This window comes from Xyrauchen texanus, chromosome 2 (assembly GCF_025860055.1).
Source record: "Xyrauchen texanus isolate HMW12.3.18 chromosome 2, RBS_HiC_50CHRs, whole genome shotgun sequence".
NCBI classification, from domain to species: domain Eukaryota; kingdom Metazoa; phylum Chordata; class Actinopteri; order Cypriniformes; family Catostomidae; genus Xyrauchen; species Xyrauchen texanus.
Genome location: NC_068277.1, coordinates 25,427,200 through 25,445,991, shown reverse-complemented (window position 1 = coordinate 25,445,991; position 18,792 = coordinate 25,427,200). Strand labels below are relative to the sequence as shown.

The 18,792-nt window shown below is 36.1% G+C and overlaps 2 protein-coding genes and 1 non-coding gene across 3 annotated transcripts; 1 reads left to right on the top strand and 2 right to left on the bottom strand.

Moving 5' to 3' along the window:
* Positions 1 to 5,458: 5,458 nt before the first annotated feature.
* rps13 (ribosomal protein S13) lies at positions 5,459 to 7,676 on the bottom strand. Its single transcript, XM_052148623.1, has 6 exons — positions 7,601 to 7,676; positions 6,723 to 6,771; positions 6,538 to 6,616; positions 6,124 to 6,293; positions 5,818 to 5,918; positions 5,459 to 5,535 (listed from the first exon to the last, which is right to left on the bottom strand). The coding sequence occupies exons 1-6, from the start codon at positions 7,621 to 7,623 to the stop codon at positions 5,502 to 5,504; spliced, it is 456 nt and encodes a 151-aa protein (XP_052004583.1). The 5' UTR covers positions 7,624 to 7,676; the 3' UTR covers positions 5,459 to 5,501.
* LOC127619827 (small nucleolar RNA SNORA19) lies at positions 5,624 to 5,752 on the bottom strand. The gene has a single exon (XR_007967623.1). It is a non-coding gene; the product is annotated as a small nucleolar RNA SNORA19 (small nucleolar RNA).
* A 1,807-nt stretch (positions 7,677 to 9,483) lies between the features above and the next one.
* Positions 9,484 to 18,669, top strand: nucb2a (nucleobindin 2a). Its single transcript, XM_052145874.1, has 13 exons — positions 9,484 to 9,703; positions 10,230 to 10,370; positions 10,590 to 10,697; positions 10,786 to 10,918; positions 12,026 to 12,129; positions 12,673 to 12,858; positions 12,944 to 13,034; positions 13,179 to 13,237; positions 13,359 to 13,451; positions 15,060 to 15,149; positions 16,320 to 16,490; positions 16,583 to 16,643; positions 17,817 to 18,669. The coding sequence occupies exons 2-13, from the start codon at positions 10,230 to 10,232 to the stop codon at positions 18,029 to 18,031; spliced, it is 1,452 nt and encodes a 483-aa protein (XP_052001834.1). The 5' UTR covers positions 9,484 to 9,703; the 3' UTR covers positions 18,032 to 18,669.
* The last annotated feature ends 123 nt before the right edge of the window (positions 18,670 to 18,792 follow it).

The window sequence follows — 18,792 nt, the reverse complement described above, 5'->3', positions numbered from 1 at the left end:
GTTAGGTTGGGAGAAATGTAACATTGGTGCCATAATTTGTATTAGCCTATGTCAATGTTTTCCAAACGGGGGAACGCATACCCCTGGGGGTAAGTGAGGTGACAATGGGGGTACGCAAATAAAATTCTGAGATTTACTTTTAATTTCATCAGAGTCTATAATAACATTCAAACCCAGTTCATGTATTTCTCACTGGCAAATTGTTTTATGTGCACTCTAGTGTAGAAACACCATAATGGTTGTGACATAAAGGTCAGATAAATATGCAATGAAATAATCTTTTTTTTTTTGCGGTTAAAAAAATATCTACTCATGCATCACCCATCACACAAGGATCTTTTTCGCCAGCTCAGCACACAGCTAGGTGATGTAGCTTAGTGATATCAAGCAGGGCTGTAGCTAGTGGGGTGAAAGGTGGAAATGATTCTAGGGACCCAAAGGTCCAGGGGGCCTCACAACAAATTCTGAAGTGGATTTTTTTAATAGGAATGGGGCCCAGAGCAAGATAGAGTCAGGAGGCCCAGATTACCAGATTACCATGCTATGACCCTAATAGCAAGTCAAATTGATACTACACTTTCACATCCAAGATTTTAGTTTGCCTCAGGGTTTATTTTGCAGTTTAAAACATAATTTGTATTTAATGTTAGACGTATAGGGAGTTTAGAGTCTGATGGTAGAAGTTCATAAGCTTTGATGACAGGTGTCAGACATCCAGTGCGGCCAAATATTTTTCCACATTCACACTCAGTCATTTTCACACACATTTGCTCGAACACTAGAGACCAGTTTGTACATTGCTGCAAGATGTTCTTTTCTGCAAATGAGCTCAACTTTGCTAACAGTGTCAAAAGTGACATAAAAAGCCCCTTGAGCTGACTGCGCTATTGCACAGATACTTACCTGCAATGCTCAAAGCAGCCGGCAATGCTGTACCTGCAATGATGCGCAATTCCAGGCACAGAACTGAATGCTATTCTTGCATACTCATGGCAACACGATGAGGGGGGAGTTTTCAATTTATGCAGTTATATAATATCTAGCATACCCATTTCAATCGGTAAGCCATTTATTCGAAATGTACAGTATATGATTAATATAACATGTACAAAACATGTACAAATATAACATATTTAATACAAAGGAGTTGTTTTACAAAGATAATTGTGTTAAATATAAATCATTTCTAAATTCCTGAATGTTATCTATGAGTTAAAGAGGGGGTACATGAAAGGATTTTGAATGTTTGGAGGGGTACGCCACTGTAAAAAGTTTGGGAACCACTGGCCTATGTAATCAGATTACAAAAAACCCCACTTATTTTTAGACTACATTATATTTTACAATATAGATTACTGTCACTTTTATGAATTACATGACAAGGCTACATATTAAATACATTAACAGCAGTGCTGAGTAGATTACTTCAGAATTGCAATCTGTTACTGATTACAAATGACATAATTTTAGTCAGTTACATAGTCTCTTAGATGACATTTTTAAGGTAATCTAGTGTGATTGTTATTTTTATTACTTTTGGAATACTTCTGACCTAATACTTGTTTTTTATATGTCACATGCATTTTAATAGTATATGATCGTACCATTTTGATATAATGTTGCTTAAATCTAAAGTAACAAATTTACTTAATGGATCAAAATATGAGAGCTGAAATTATTTTGTGTGTGTGTGTGTTTTACTCACTATTTGTCTGTTGTCTGTGTAAAGAAAAAAGGCATTCAAATGTTCTAATTGCAATGTTGGCATTACAAAAGCCATAAATGCATGTAACAGATAAGACCAGTTATATTTGCAAAAGTTGTCACAAATGAACACTCATGTACATTTTTTAACCTGAGAACAAAAGCCATTTGCAAAGCTAAATCTAACATTACTGCACTAATGCTATTGGTTCTGCACTCATGCATGGATTTCCAGCTTCAGTGTATGGCTTGTGGCTAGTATCAGGTCTGTTTGTCCAATTCCACCCCAACCCCATCAATTCCAAAAATTTAAAATATTTAAAAAGAAGTAGAATCAGAGGGCTTAATAAATTATAAACAATTTACTGCCTTTTCCTAATTAATATAATAAAATTATGAGTATTTTATAATGTAATTTAATCTAATTACAAGTACTTCATTATTGTAATGTGATTATTTAATCCAAAATAAATGTAATCCGTTACTCCCCAGCACTAATTAATTCTGAAAATAATCTCTGAAAAGCAGGTAGCATTTTTAGGCAAATGTATGTACAGTATAAGCTTAATCAATGAAGGACTAAGTTATATATGGAAGCTTCTTGTTCTTCTTGTTTGTGTGCTAGGGTAAATAAAGGTGACATTGGTGTCAATCTATCAATCTATCATCTCCATCACTTGAGATGTCCAAGCAGAGTGTGAGCCATCTTAACCATGACATAACAATAATGCTTACACTGCACCAAACCAGATTTGTCCAGATTCCTGCCACCCATAAATTTCAGCCTTGTGTATGAGGCACAGTTCAAAGTCATGCCGCATGTGTCAATGTACCACAGCGTAGGGACTGTATTAGTGGAAACAGTTGACAGGCAAATATGTCTTTTATTATGGTATTTTGCATTCACAATTCTTTCATTATTCTATTTGCATATATCGTATACGTTTAATATCCTGTTCTAGATATAGATTGCATTTTAGAATGAAATAAATGTCACTGCTATTTAATTTTCAGATGTGTGGTTTTAGTTTCTTATATTAACATTATATGAATTGTTTGGAACAAATTCATGGATGGAAAGAGATTTTGTGAAACATTTCAATTGAACAAAACAAAATTAAAAGTTAAATTCCCCTTGTATCTCTGATTTACACCGTTTTTACAATCTGTTCTTGCCAAAACAGTCAGTTGATTCCAGTGGTAAATCTACATCAAACACTTCAGAGATGCATAAATATTTTAGCACAGAATGCCTTTGGAGTAAGGGGGAACTTTTGTTGGCATGCCTTTTGTTGGTTTGATGCAATGTTTCTCTGTTGATTCCCTCTAGATGTCTGAAAATCCAATGGAAGAGACATTTGATGAAGAAAAAGATGTTTAAAGCTGCAGTTATCTGCCACGCATTACTGAAATTCTACTCGCAATACAAGGCAGTACTACAAAGGCTGCCAGTTTTTTCAGTTTAATTTCTGACATCAAATAAATGTTTTTTTTTCCCCTTTTCTTTCAACTGAACTTAATAGTACAGTATTGGATTGCAAGCTAGTTTTAATCACTGTCTCCTTTATTCTCACATTTGAAATTAAAAAAAATTATTGAATATTTAGACAAAAAACAATAGCAACTATATGCTATAGCAACTCATTAGATATATTCTAAGATCATTGAAACCCTTGTTTATATAATAATATATATGTATGTATTTATATTCAAAATCAACTGAGGGCATTTTTACATTGTGTCTGCAGTTTTATAAAGCCAGACCACTTGACTTTGGCTGACAGTTCATCAGAGCAGCACAGTTGATTTGGGAGTAGGTATGATTGACAGGACTGTAACCCTACAGAGGCAAACTAGTCCTGTGGATCTTTAGTGCAGACCCCCAGTCCACATTTCATGTTATGCCCCGTTTGGTAAGTAATACACCATATGCCTCAGACAGACCACTATGCATGCCCGGCTAATACGCTTGTTTGAATTAGGGGCTTTTTGTAATACCATTACACTTAAACAGTCTTTCGTCTACACTTATCCCACACAATCAGACCCGCAGTGCACCGCTCTGCAGTGTAAGTACTGCTGCTGGTTTCTTCACTACTGTCAACAGCTCACAATGCAGCAAGGTGACTCAGTATGAACCTCTCCTAAGAGACAAAGGTAACACTGAGGCAACTTCAGTTAAATCACTGCGTGTAGAATGAGAGTGATCCGCAATCGTCAAGACGTTTTCTTCCAGTCTCTATGCATGCACCATTCATTTACTATGGTGTGCTTGATGAGGCTCTCTTAACATGCAGAAACTGGTCTAGGTTAGACTTAAACAAGGATGCATTAAACTCAAAATGCAGGCATTTTTCATCTAATATGTGCTGTGTTATTAATAATGAATACATTTGCTGATATAAGAGCATCCTAAATGCATTCTATATATCATATGACATTATGTACACATCAATTTGTGAAAGTACTACCAAGTTGAACATTTTGTGGAAAACTTTAGATCCCAATTAAATAAACGACCTAATTTCAGTTAAACTCTGAGACTGCCGATATCAAGATATGTTTTGGTCTGTTCTCACCCAAAAGCATTTAGATCACTTAAGACATTAATCAAAGCACTTGAACAACCGCTTAATTTTAGTCAACGTTCACTTGCATAGTATGGACCTACAGAGCTGTGATATTCTTCTAAAAATCTTTACGTGTTCAGCAGAAGCCATTCATTGAATATTTGGGTGAACTATCCCTTTAGACACATTTAGGCATAAATATCACAAATATGAATATTCCTGTTATAAAAAATAAAAAAAAGTAAAGGCTGGTTCATTAAAATATATTCTCTTCTACAACATATATTTGTATGATTATTTTACACTTCTGTAAGAATTTCAGCACTGTTGGTAGTGTTAGCTCAAACAGATACTGGCTAGTGAATCCTGACCTCTAGTGGAAAATTAGCTCTATAACAGTTTGGACCAGTTTTGAGAGTAGGCCTTACATGTATGAAACCAGCCTAAGAAAGGTAGGGCCTGTGAAATTTTGTACCTGAAGATAACCATTTCAATTGAATTCAAACTTAACGTAGCATTTAATAAGCCAATCTTCAAATCAAAGGTTAAAAGGTAAACAGATATGCATTATTTTGAAACTCTGTGACTACTTTTCAAAGGTTTCATAACCCAGCATATCTGCACACATAAGTTTGTCTGTCATTTTTTTTGTAAAAGAACAGATTGTTTTCCCAGGAAATGTTATTCCTTACTAAATATTTCGCCATTCACTGAAAGCAATTTCCATGTATACAGATAATAAAACCAGGTTGCTTCATTTCTATGTTGTGCTCTATAAATCCATAAATTATAATATTGCTTCTTAAATCTTTAAAACAGTGTATTTTCACAAACACCATCAAACCACAACCTGTGATGGCTGTTTCAAATGTCTTTTTACCCCTGAACGAAGACCTTCTCCGGAAGTATATCGTGGCCTATAATCCTCTAATAGTTACTTCTTAGCCATAATGTTTACTAGAGGAGCTCTTGAAATGACACTCACTCACCCATTTATAGTCTTAAAAAGCACTTTCATTGGCTGAACAGGTGCAACACTCTGAATATACAACACTTTGTGCTGGAATTAAAGCAATCTGTAATTTACTTTCCCTTAAATATCTGGAGTACAAAATAGGGAAATTACCCTAGGAGTCTGGTGTACAAAATGTGAAAAAGAAAGAAAAAGTCTGACAGCGAATTCCTAAATTGATCCAAATACTTTTTATTTGTTCAAAAATTGCAAATTTAAGCCACCAGTGCAGAAGCTGTGGAGGATTCGCTGTGGATTAGAAACAAAACAAATCAATCAATTAAATGTTCCTTCATGGAAAAAAAATATTAAAACAACTTTTAAAAGACAAAGCAGCATTTGTATGAAGGGGACTGGCAGTGGTGGCACAATGAAGCCAAACTGCTAATTTACCTCCAGTGTTTATCTAGCACATAAGAAATATCTCAGTCCTTACAGAGCAAGAATGGGACAATGAAATGTGCTCTGCATATAGGCAAGGCCTTCGGGTTTTTAAATTGCAACAAGGCACTCTGTAATCTAAACACTCACTACTTCCAGTTGGGTGCAAGTACTCTCTTGGTCTTGTAGTAGCGGGCAAGCCTGTGGATTCTGCTCTCAACCAGAATCAGACGGAACTTGGCATCCTTGTCCTGCAAAAACACAAATGTAAAACAAAACCATTTAAAACGGCCATTGTATTGATTTCTCCAGATCAAAATCTAAAAGATTTCCAACATGCAGGACATTTACCAGCCAGCCAGGAAAAGCATTAAAGCAATGGAAGAGCTGTACTGGCATAGCTTTCCTACACCTGTGCAGCAAAGATTCTTGACCTATATGAATGTGTTCCATTACCTTTCTGTTCCTTTCCAAGTGCTTCCTCACAGCAACAGCCTTCTTGATGAGATGGTAGAGATCCTCAGGCAGGTCAGGGGCAAGGCCTTTGGCCTTCAGGATCCTAAGTATCTTGTTGCCAGTGACAAAACGCACCTGGGCAACACCATGAGAGTCCCTCAAGATCACACCTAATAAGGAAAGAGCCATTACAAAGAATTCAATAACTACTGCAGAGTACACATTGATAGAAAATGTGTTATTATAAAATCATACTGTGCTTGGAGCCATCAAGCCTGTCAAAATGTATAAGCAGAACTAAAAGACACTTCAAAGAGTATTAAGGTATTCTATTCTAGTAAAATTAGTTCTACACTGGAAGTTATCAAACAAAACTCATGGTACAAATTCCCTTAATTGCAAGTCACAACTTACCAATCTGTGAGGGGGTCAGACCCTTCTTGGCAAGTTTGAATATTTGCTCTTTGACATCATCAGATGTCAGTTTAAGCCACTAAAAGGAAATACAAACTGATTAATTGTTTGGGTTGCGCAGATTTATAGCTAATGTTTAAGGCCAACAGTAGCAGAGAATATGGGATCTGAATCAAAGGACTTACTGTAGGGACACTTCGTCTATAGGGCAGTGCCGACTGGGACAAACCCTTGCTGAGGGCGAGGGAAAGTGTAATAAGTTTTCCAGAATAAAACAAACATTAATTTACAATATTGTGAATTTGTACATCTACGTGCTTCCCTCTATAAATAGCTACGTTTAACATGGTACCTGACAGCTGGTAATACCAAGAATGTGTTAAAAGAATAAAAAAAAAAAAAAAAAGGATACAAGCATTCAAAACATAAAATGTGAGATGTGCGCTTGTCTATTAAATGCTCCGATGAGTAGTCGATTTAATTCAATATCTGTACATACCCCTACCTTGCATACCACTTGCACATACGTAATATGTCCTATTACTTGTGTCTATTTATACTAATACTTCGTTTTATATTCTGTGACTCACTGTTAAGTTCTGTGTGCACTTGTTTCTCCTATCACCAAATAAAATTCCTTGAATACGTGAGAACACTTGATAATAAGGCTCATAACACTTCTAAAAAGCAGTTGATCAGAGCTTTCAGAGCCGTTAAACACATCTGATGAATCAATGTACGTTAAGTAAATGTTTTTGAAGTGATACTTGAACATTCACGTCTTATTCACAAAAACTGCCAACATCGTAAAGTTTAATGTGTGGTCGGGCTCCAGTATCGAACAAACTGAGACTAAGCATCTAGTCTGCAGCCCCAGACACATGTGCTGCCATCACGCTATTCTGAGGAAGACAACGTGGAAGCAGATTCCGACTATTTAAAACCATTTCAGCGCCATTTAAATACATATTTTAAGCATAAACAGTGTGGTAAATGGCTATCAGCATTTTGGGTTGGCCGTAGGGTCCGCAACAGTACTTTTTAAAGTAAAATAAACGCTTACCCAGGAGCGTGCATACGACCCATGATGGCGGTTTTGAGAGCGAGGAAAGAGAAAGATCGAGCTGAGGCCCACAGGAAGTGAACGAGAGAGGCGGAAGTGATGAAAAATAGCACATCCTATTTGAAGTTGAATTACATTTTAATGCAGGAACCTCGACTGCTTCACAATTTTTATTGATATTTAAACATCTATTACCATTTTTGTTTTTCGCTGTCACTTAATGTTGCGTTTGATATTTTTTCCCTGTAATTGTCAAAAATGTTATGTCGAGCCATTGTAATACAAATAAGGTCGTATATATATATACATATATATATATATATATATATACATAGACGTATACACATATATATGCATATCCTATATGATACGTACATGTATATATATCATGTCGTTCAAAGGAATGCATTATTGTGGTCGTCTTGTCAATTGAGTAATCACTTAAAAATGCAAATAGTCATAAAGACTAAACATTAAATCTGTATTGGAAGGTTTAAGCATCCATGTAGCAATCAAAGAGCCGCATTTAATTCAAGGACAAACAGATTATCCCCAGAGGGAAATTCTACTGAACTAATTTAATAGAATGTATGACTTCTATCCAAAAAGCCAGAAAAGCCTTAACATTTTACATTTAGGCTAATATATTCCAAATTATTTTTTTATTTTAAAATAATAATTCGAATTGTACTTTCAGTAACTTGATTATCTTTTCTTTGAATGTCCTCTAATTTAATTTGGGCATAGTTCCTTGCCATAAAATCTGTCATAAATGTTATTTTTCTCATTGTGATCCATGCATAGTGTAAATTGTTTCAATCAGGATCATCATCATCATAATAATAAAAATAATAATAAACATTAATATTATTTAGGTGCAAATTCAACTGAACCTAAATTTGATACTTCTCCAAATGATTTTTCGATTTTTCAATCTTTTCAAATTTACTAGAAGGCGGCGCTCTAAGAAATGCCGACGGCTCTAAATGAGAACTGAAATGTAGGTTTAGTCTACGATAGTCTGAATAATAAAATGTTTCCAGTTTTAACTCATCATTGTGTTATTTAATCCAATCGTTATTAAAGCTTTTCAGCGTCATTCATGTGTAAAATATTGTCCAGACTTCTACTGAAAATCAAGTTGACGGCTTGTCACGTGGTAACTGATTTTTTTAATTTTTTATTTTTTTTCAGCGCTGGTCAGGATTGACCAATCACAATAGACCTTTTTCACACTCAGTGTTTTGAAACGCGGAAGTAAGCGACTGCAGGGTAAACTTTGACAGCGGTGAATGGGAGTCCACAGCGAATATTAAATTCACCATTTAATAAAAACCATTTGCTCCAAAATCAAAAGAAAAAGTCCACTATTACATTTGAAGGACTTTCCAGAAGAATAAAATCATAGAGAACTGTGGATTAAGAGTCAGATGGGAGAAGATGCCACTGTCACTATCTCAGCAGCTGTAATCGAAACCCCCTCGAAGCTGTGGTTCATTTTTTTAAACTAATTCCAGGGTAATATAACACATTTTATAAATGTATACTCATTATTTAAAAAAAATTATAATAAAAAACATTTGCGAGATTTACGCTGATAAATAAGGCGGAAACGCGTCATCACGTTCTGTGAAAAAGGTCTATCGTTTGGGATTGCTGGATTCTTATTTCTGTTGAATATTATTTAGATATTGCATGGGCATATCTCTATTTGTATTTAAATGTGCCAAACAATGGAATTAACAGGTTTAAACCATTAGATGTATTTTTTGTGTACAAATATCTCAGATATCAGATAGTACAAGATATCAGTCCTGAGTTTGTAAAACAGCGCAATTTATGATTTGACTTCATGAGCCCCAATCCCCCATAAACTCCCTTGAGGAAGATCACGTCTCAAAGGAAAACATTAGCTAGTGTCACTACTCCGACCTGCGCCTGATCTACGTGGACGCGCTCTCTGTCTCCTCCTGCTGCTCTAGTCAGTCAGCTCGCCAGCAAGTCGTCAACATCAGTCTGAGATAGCGGACAGCCAGGAAACCAGCGGGAATGAAAGGAAGAAGAAAACACCCAAGATAGCTCGCTTGAAACCGACCAGACACCGTAAGTGCCATTATTTAATGTGAATATAGTTGCGGCTACCTTAACACACATAACGCATCAACTATTGAACTCCCACCCCCTTATAAAGTTGTTAGCAATGCGTTTCGCTGCTAGGTCTGGTATGAACTCGCTATCAGTGCAAAAGCTAATGATATTAGCCTCTACAGTTTGTGTCGAGATCAGCCACCCTGGCCCCAATTTGTCTTTCCAGCCATTTATATTTGCAGTGTCCCGCTAGCGGCCTGTTAACGGATTTATTGGACTGCTGATCTGTTTAAGAAGCTCTTTATCTGCCGACTGAAAAGAGCCTTATTTGGTCATCGCGAAAAATTCGAAATCACAATTTGTTCGATTCGAATTCGTTTGATGTCTTTAAAATGCAAAACCTGTTTCGATTTGATTAAGTATTTTCTAGGTAAGTAGGCAGCTCACTATTTTTTGAGACACAGCTAGTGTGTTTCAATACCTAATATGATGAGTTCTCTTTTCGGTCTAACATGTCGCCCGTGTGTGCTTATTTATCCAGATGTCCAGTTTAAAGGGACTCTTCACCAGCTGCCTTGTGCTGTTAAGCTTGCTGTCCTGTGCCAAGGCAGTGCCAATAAGTATAGACAAAACTAAGGTGAATCTCCCAGAGGAAACAGGCAAAGAGCCACCCCAGACTGCGGTAAGATAACAGCTATTTGATTAAAATAAAATGTAACAATCCCTGCTAGAAATTTATAGTGTTATTATAAGTGACAGGACATTAATAAACAGATATGCTTGTTACATATGCTTCCTTCATTATTTTTGTGTGGGCAACAACCTAAACCATTTGAAAGCATTACAACTGATCCTACTATCTGTTTGTCTTAAAAGAAAAAATGAATATGTTTGACTCTAGGACACTGGACTGCATTATGACCGTTATCTCAGGGAAGTTATTGATTTCCTTGAGAAAGATCAACATTTCAGAGAGAAGCTCCACAACACAGACATGGAAGATATAAAGGTAAGAAAGAGTTAGGCTCTGTTTGTGTTGTATAAGCAGCAATACAAAGGTCACACAGTGCTAATCTGGTGATTCCTGCTGATTTCAGCAAGGAAAGTTGGCTAAAGAGCTTGACTTTGTCAGCCACCACGTGAGAACCAAATTGGACGAACTCAAAAGGCAAGAGGTCAGTCGTCTGAGGACCCTGATCAAAGCCAAGCAAGACATTGAAGGAGGGAATGGTAAGAATAGCCATTAAAATAATACCTAAAAGCTTTTAAATTGATTTTCGATTGCTTTTGGTGTTGTGTAAACACTTGCTGATACGTTTTGTTTCTTAATTCTATTTTGTCTTATAACTGCCTGGTCCATTCAAAAATGGCCCTGTTAACCCCGATAGCACACGTACTTCACCCAGACGTCTATTTGATGTGTGTGTTTACATCTGGAAGATGTATTATGTTTTTTTTTTTTACATTGTTTGCGTGCTCTTCTGCAATACATCTATAAGACTTGTCAATAAGTATGTTTCGGATGTCAATAAGACCTTCAGCAAATGTTTTTGAGATCTTTGTGATTTAAAATGTTTGTAAATTTGATCTTTTTAAGATGTTTAGCTGATGGTAATAAGATTTTGATGCTTTCCAGACAAAAATATCTAAAACAGACATCTTGGAAATGGACGTGTCGTGTGCTATCTGGGAATGCATCCATTAAAAACTAAAGAGTAATCCCTAACAATTCAATTTTGAGAGACTCCATTTAGACTGTCATAGCAGAAGTTTTCCTTTAAAACAAAACATGATATTAATTACACTGATATTATATGTTATTACATATTAATGAATGACCATAACATTAACACTAAATAAGGCACAACTCTTTAAAGATTCAGTGTATGAAGTGCAGAGTCGGGAATCAAGAACCAGTCGTTATTCAGAGCGTCTGCATTGAATTTTGTTATTCTTCAACAAAGGGCAACTCGCCATACTAAAATTCTTGGACAATGTTTCCTGCGCTGCTATTTAGCAGCGGTGCTGGGTCACCACTGAATCGGCATTTGGCACATTACAGAAATTAGGCTATAATTAAGCTTGCAATCCAAATTTAATGGATCTCTAATGTATTATGTATGCATTTGCTTTGTGAGACTTAAATCAGTATGAATACTTACTGTGTTGTAGAAGATAAACATTCAGAGTTTTGCTGTTGATTATCCATTTAATGGAATTGTTAAGTAACCAGAATTTATTAGTGGAACTGGAATCGAAACCAGAATTGTCTTTAAAACTAAACAGATCATAATTTGAAAGTATTCTCTGAAGACAGTTCTCTCTTGTGTTTATCAGATATTGCGGTAGATCACCAGGCCTTACTCAAACAGTTTGAATATCTAAACCACATGAACCCTCACACATTTGAGGTGGAAGATCTGGACAGACTCATCAAATCGGTATGTCATTACTTGAAGTTTCCATGTTTCCCTCATCATGTTTCATTCAATGCAGTGCCTGTTACTATGAATGGCTGCATAATCCCATTGTTGAATTTTGGTCCTTGTAATCCTAAAGTCAGGATGAAGTCATCTCATGTTGATCATGATCAGTTCATTTTGAATAAAAACATGGCTAAAAGATCAAAAGATCAAAATATCAATGTGTTGAAAGAATATATAATGTGGTTGTTTCACATATAATGGTTGAAAATGTTTAGAATTACCAGTAAGTCCCAAGGACTACAGCAATCTTTCACATGCACTGTTGAAGAATATCTCAAGAAAACTGTATATGTGTGAAATTATAGATCACAATGGTGCTTTAAGGTCATCTTATACATTCTTAAAAAAAAAACCAGCATGGCCATTTTGTTCATAAAAGAGAGAAAATTGTTGCATGTTCCACAGACAAAAGGTCAATGAAAAAAAGCAGTTAGTTGAAGACTTCACATCAAGGAAATTATTTATTAGTCATACACAACTTTGTATCCTACAACATAGGCTACAAAAGATCTGGAGAATTACGACAAGGAACGTCATGAAGAATTCAAAAGGTACGAGATGTTGAAGGAGCATGACAGACGGGAGCACCTGAAGACACTTGATGAGGAGGGCAGGAGGAAAGAGGAGGAGCACTATGAGGAGATGAAGAAGAAACATGCTGATCACCCCAAAGTCAATCACCCTGTAAGTGTGCAGACATAAACTCTACTTGATGCAAGTGATTTCACTGAGGATAGGTTTGTGCTTCACTTATTATTTTGGTCCACAGGGTAGCAAGGATCAACTGAGAGAAGTGTGGGAGGAGGCTGATGGCCTTGATCCTGAAGATTTTGACCCCAAAACATTCTTCAACCTGCATGGTAAAAGACTATTCAGCTTACTGCTATCCATGCAGCTATGCTGAATCTTAGCTGAGAGAATTATATATATATATATATATATATATATATATTATATTTATATATATTTATTTATTTATTTAAAATGTGTTATTTGTATTGCAGACACAAATGGAGATGGCTTCTTTGATGAGCAAGAGTTGGAAGCCCTGTTCACTAAGGAGGTAAACCGGCTAATGATAATAACAAATATCTTCATAAGATGGGTAGTAATTTTTGGTTATAAATTGCTCTTTTGTCACTGTATATAGTATAAATCTTTTGTGATTTATTTTTTCTTACCAGCTGGAGAAGATCTATGATCCAACTAATGAAGAGGATGACATGTTGGAAATGGAAGAGGAGAGGCTGCGAATGAGAGAACATGTCATGAATGAGGTTGAGTAATAAACCAAATGGGTAGCAACATTTTAAAGCTAAACAAACAAACATAAGTCAGCATAAAAATAATCCATAAGACTTTAGTGGCCAAATCAGTATCTTCAGAAGCGATGAAATAGGTGTGGATGAGAAACAGAGAAACCGATCACTTTCACATTAATTTGTGTTTTTGGTGATTCAAATGCTCTGCATATCGCCCCCTGCTGTCTAGCAAAAAATGACAAATATTGGTCTGTTTCTCACCCACACCAATCATATCACTTCTGAAGACATTAATTAAACCACTGGAGTGTTATGTATTATATTATATACTGCATTTATGTGCTTTTTGGAGCAACACAATTTTGGCCTACAGAGCTAAAATATCCTTTTAAAAATATTAATTTGTGTTCTGCATCTGAGATGGCATGAGGGTGAGTAAATGATGAGAGAATTTTCCTTTTTTGGGTAAACTATCTCTTTAAAGTGATGGCTCAGCCAAAATTTTATTTTCTGTCATAATTTCTCTACCCTCATGTTGTTCCAAACCAGTGTGAGACTTTGTATTATATGGAACACAAAATATGTTAGACAGAATGTTAGGACTGACAGTCTCGATCACCATTCACTTTCAATATATCTATCTATCTATCTATCTATCTCTCTCTCTCTCTCTCTCTCTCTCAGTCCTGAAACTTAAACCATTTTCTGACGACCTCCAAAAAAAAAATATTTAAGTAATTCAATTATTATCATAAACGTGTAACAACTAGTCGACTAATGGCTTAAACTAACGACTACTATTCGACTAGGAAAATATTTGGTCGGGGGCAGCCCAAGTAAAAATGTTTCCATATCGGTAAACATATACGATATATCGGTGAAAGGCTAATATCGAACGGTCAGGCACTAATGTCCTAGTATAACTATTGAACCACAAAAGCTGCGATTTAATGAAATAAATATATAGTCTGCATGTGCTGCACGCTTCAAAGTGAATGTTTGAAGCTGGCTGCTCATACACTGAAAACACATCCTGGACATTAAGCACAGTCTCCGTGTGTAATAAATGACAAAGAGCAGAGCATGCATTCACCTTAAAGCGTGCAGCACATACAGGCTACATATTTATTTAATTAAATCGCAGCCTTTTGCAGTGTAATAATTACACTGTGTCATGAAGCGACCTGCTTTTCCAAAGCGACCTGCTCATCCGAAGCTAAAAATGACCTACTGTTTTTTTATAATGTCTTTTGAGTTACTGTTGCTGAAATCAATAAAGTTAGCAGGTCAGCTCTCTTGGATTTGTTTACTGTGATTTATTTTATTTTTTTCTAAATGTTTTCTTTGAAATGTTTTCTTTTTTATAATTTTGTAACCACTAAAATTCACTTTTTTTTATGTCAGTGTGTTTTTTGTGTAACAGTTGCTAAAGCATAATTAACACGCTGTCCTCAAACATCAGTCTCACAGTATTGCATTTGAAAACTGCAACATAAAAAAATTGTATCGTATCGGCGAGTACCGAAAAGGAAGTATCTAAACAATTGTATTTGGACATCCCTATCTGTGACTATCAAAATCCTTATAAAGTTTTCTAAATATGTAATCATCTGGTCTTCATAGGTTGACTCCAATAAAGACAGACTGGTGTCCTTAGATGAGTTCCTGGTTGCTACAAAGAAAAAAGAGTTTCTGGAACCGGACAGCTGGGAAGTGAGTATGGTGATATGTTTAACAAATACAGTACGTAATGAGGCCATTGCTCAATGTCCTTTCATGAGCATATGCAACAAACAACAGCTGGGTGCACACCATTTTATTTTTCCAGCACTATAGTTGCTTGTCAAATTGCACAATATGTCTTTTGTGTCAGACTGTATGATATAATCTTAGAACATAAGTCACAAAATGACAGTGAGCAGGCTCTTACTCTGATTATGCTAAATAAGCCGACAATGTTTTTGGACATGTAAACGCATTAAGCAGTTTTCTTTTATCGGTGTACAGTCATAAACTTGTTAAGAATAAATCAAATCAGCACGGGTATATTTTTGCCCATTACTCCGATTGCACATTGCATTTAAACACCTTTACTGTTGTTCTTAATGGCTTATCCATTGTGTGCAAAGTATTGTGTGCATACCTCTTCACATTTTCACATCAAAATGAAAGAATAACTATATTATTTCAATTGTCATGTAATCACGGTTTTCTTGCTTTGTCAGATTTTTTAAATAAGCTGATTTTTGGGAGCTATCAGCACATTAGTGTGCATGGGATCAGTGCTGACTGAGCAATCAATCGTGTTACATTCTGACACCCTCATTGATACACCAAATTTAAAACGGTACAACACAAACCCAAGAAAGCCACTAATGTTGAGTCACGATTGGGCATAAAAGGGAATTTGTGAACTGCTCATATTTCAGAGTGACCTAGAGGAAATTCTGATAGTATGTTCATGATGTAAAGCAAACACTGAATAACGCGATATTTATGTTGCATATCATACAGTCAAGCTTGTATAAAATTTTTAATTGAACGTCTCCCTTTTCAAACACACATCTTCAGTTGCTGCTCCTGATGGTTCAGCATTAGACGGCTGTTGTGAGAGCTGTCACACTGCATGACTGCGACTCAAAATGACAATGACAAAATGACACCATCACAACTCCATCAGAGGCTTAATTTCATCGGAGTGGCAATTAATTGACTGATGGTGAATATGTCATATAAAGCGTTCAAAGACGATTTTTTACGGTTCCCGAAATTTGTTTCTGATAGCAAAATCGTGGCCAACATTGTACAGTGTACACTGGGATTTATATGTTGGATGGTTGACAAATATACAGTGAATTATCTTGGGCCAATACTTCATCTCAGACTCTAGAACAGAACCAGGCTTACACTGAGGAAGAAATGAGAGAGTTTGAGGAGCAGTTGGCCAGGCAAGAGCAAGACATAAACCAGAAATCAGCTGACCTTCAAAAACAGAGAGAGGAACTGGAGAGACAGCAGGAACAGCTCAATGCCCAGAAAATAGAACTGCAGCAGGTAACTCAAACCATTTGTCTTTTACATCTGCACTGTGAATGAAATGTTTTGGTTAACAAATTAGTAAACCCCTATTCTGTGTGACTTATCAGGCTGTGGAGCATATGGAACGGTTAAAAACACAGCAAGTACAGCCAGAACCTGAGATGCATTGTAAGTAACACTTTCATTTGTGAATCAGAAATTATGCAACGCATGTAAAGGTTACATTGGGCAACTGTTGTTTTATTGAGCACTGATTGTGAGATTGTCTGACATGATTTCTAGTTTAACATTATTGTGGTGAAGAAGAAACATTTCAAAATAAATTTTAAGCATTAATTTAACAGGGTTAAAGTTCATTCAGCCAGATGCTTGTACACTAGGTGATTAACAGTAAAATCATGTTCTTCTGATTCCTGTTCAAACATAATTATGCTGCCAAATTGCATGGCATGTGTCCATGTGATGCATTCTTACCCACTTTTGTGAAGTACACTTTCTGAGCACATTATTAGGAACACTATGGTCCTTATTAAGTGCCCAATGTAGTCTTCTGCCATTGTAGCCCATTTGCCTCAAGGTTTTGAGATGCTATTCCGCTAACTACAATTGTACAGAGTGGTTATCCGAGTTACCGTAGCCTTTCTGTCAGCTTGAACCAGTTTGGCCATTCTCTGTTGACCTCTCTCATCAACAAGGCATTTCTGTGTACAAAACTGACACTCACTGGAGGTTTTTTGTTTATGGCACCATTCTGAGTAAACTTTAGAGACTGTTGTGCGTGAAAATCCCAGGAAATCAGCATTTACAGAAATACTCAAATCAGCCCGTCCGGCACCAAAAATCATGCCACGATCAAAATAACTGAGATCACACATTTTCCCCCTTTCTCATGGTTGATGTGAACAGTATCTTAAGCATGTTTTTATTCATTGCACTGCTGCCACATGATTGGCTGATTAGATAATCACATAAATAAGTAGGTGCACAGGTGTTCCTAATAAAGTGCTTAGTGAGTGTATGTCCTGTGTAGTTATGCCGCCTCTGTGCCACATGAAAAAAAGGGAAAACAAGCCTTTTCCTCGTATATGCAACTTCAGATTAATTTTGTGCTGCTTCTGTTCCACGTTTCAGCTGTAGAGATGGCTTTAGAAAAATAGCCTACCTACACACTTTTTAACACCTTGAAAAAATTGTAAAAAAATTATAATCTAACATTATTATATAAATTTATTAGAAGGAAATAATGATACTTATGAACTCTATCACTGTACAAAGCTGTTACTGTCAATTTAGCTTGATGTATTTGGTAATATTACAAAATTCTTTCAATCACTCTGACAGTTGAAGGAAATGCTGTTCCAGAGTCACTAGGCCAAAACCAACCACTCCCTCCTGAGCACCAGCCTTTGCCCCCTGGACATCAGGACATCCCTCCAGAGCAACAAGTACCACCCCAGAATCAACAGGATCTGGGACAAGGACACCAAAATATAGACCAAAACAACCAACCCAAAGATCCTCCGCAGATTCCCCTCGATCACAACAATGTGCTATAGGACCATCATATGGCTTTTACTGCTTAATGGCTACGTGTGATTGTGTGAAGCAACAGACCTAGCGACAGGCTCAAAGAGACTTCAACAAACAGTACCTCCTGCCCAGTATGAGTCAAAGATTACCTGCATTCATGTGTGTTGCGAGAATTGTCTGGTTTCAGTAAATGCAAACTTTGTTGTTTGACATAAACATGTTTGATTTTTTTTGTTTTTGAAAGTATCTTTTTAAATATGTTGTGGAGATTTTATTTGTGTTTAATTTGTAATGGCTACTTGTACTGGAAGTTTATGGATTCGTTTTTTTAATTGATTAGGGCTATCCTGAACTTTTAGCTACATTGGGAATTTTCAGATTGAAGTTTGTCAGACGTGTCAATAAAAGCATCTATTTGAGAAGGAAAAAAAAACCCAGTTTTTGCTTTTTGAACAAGGTTAAAAAGCAACTTCAGTTAACAAATTGAGTTTTCGTTATTCATTTTAGGTAGTAATTCATGCAAAGCGAACAGGTTTAATCTGTTGAAAATGTGTTAGTACTTACCGCAGATTGTCAAAAGCGTCAGTATTTTGTATCATGTCCTTCTGCATTGTATCAAGTACTAATAACCTATAAATGTGTGCTGTTTTTAACATTTAAACAAGCAGCATCTCTTTTGTATCTCATACAGTATGTGGGGGAAAAACTTTAAAAAGTACTTTGTCCTTCAAAAATCATTTATTTGTTAGCATTAAACCTTATCAACAGTAATTGGAAGAAATAAAAC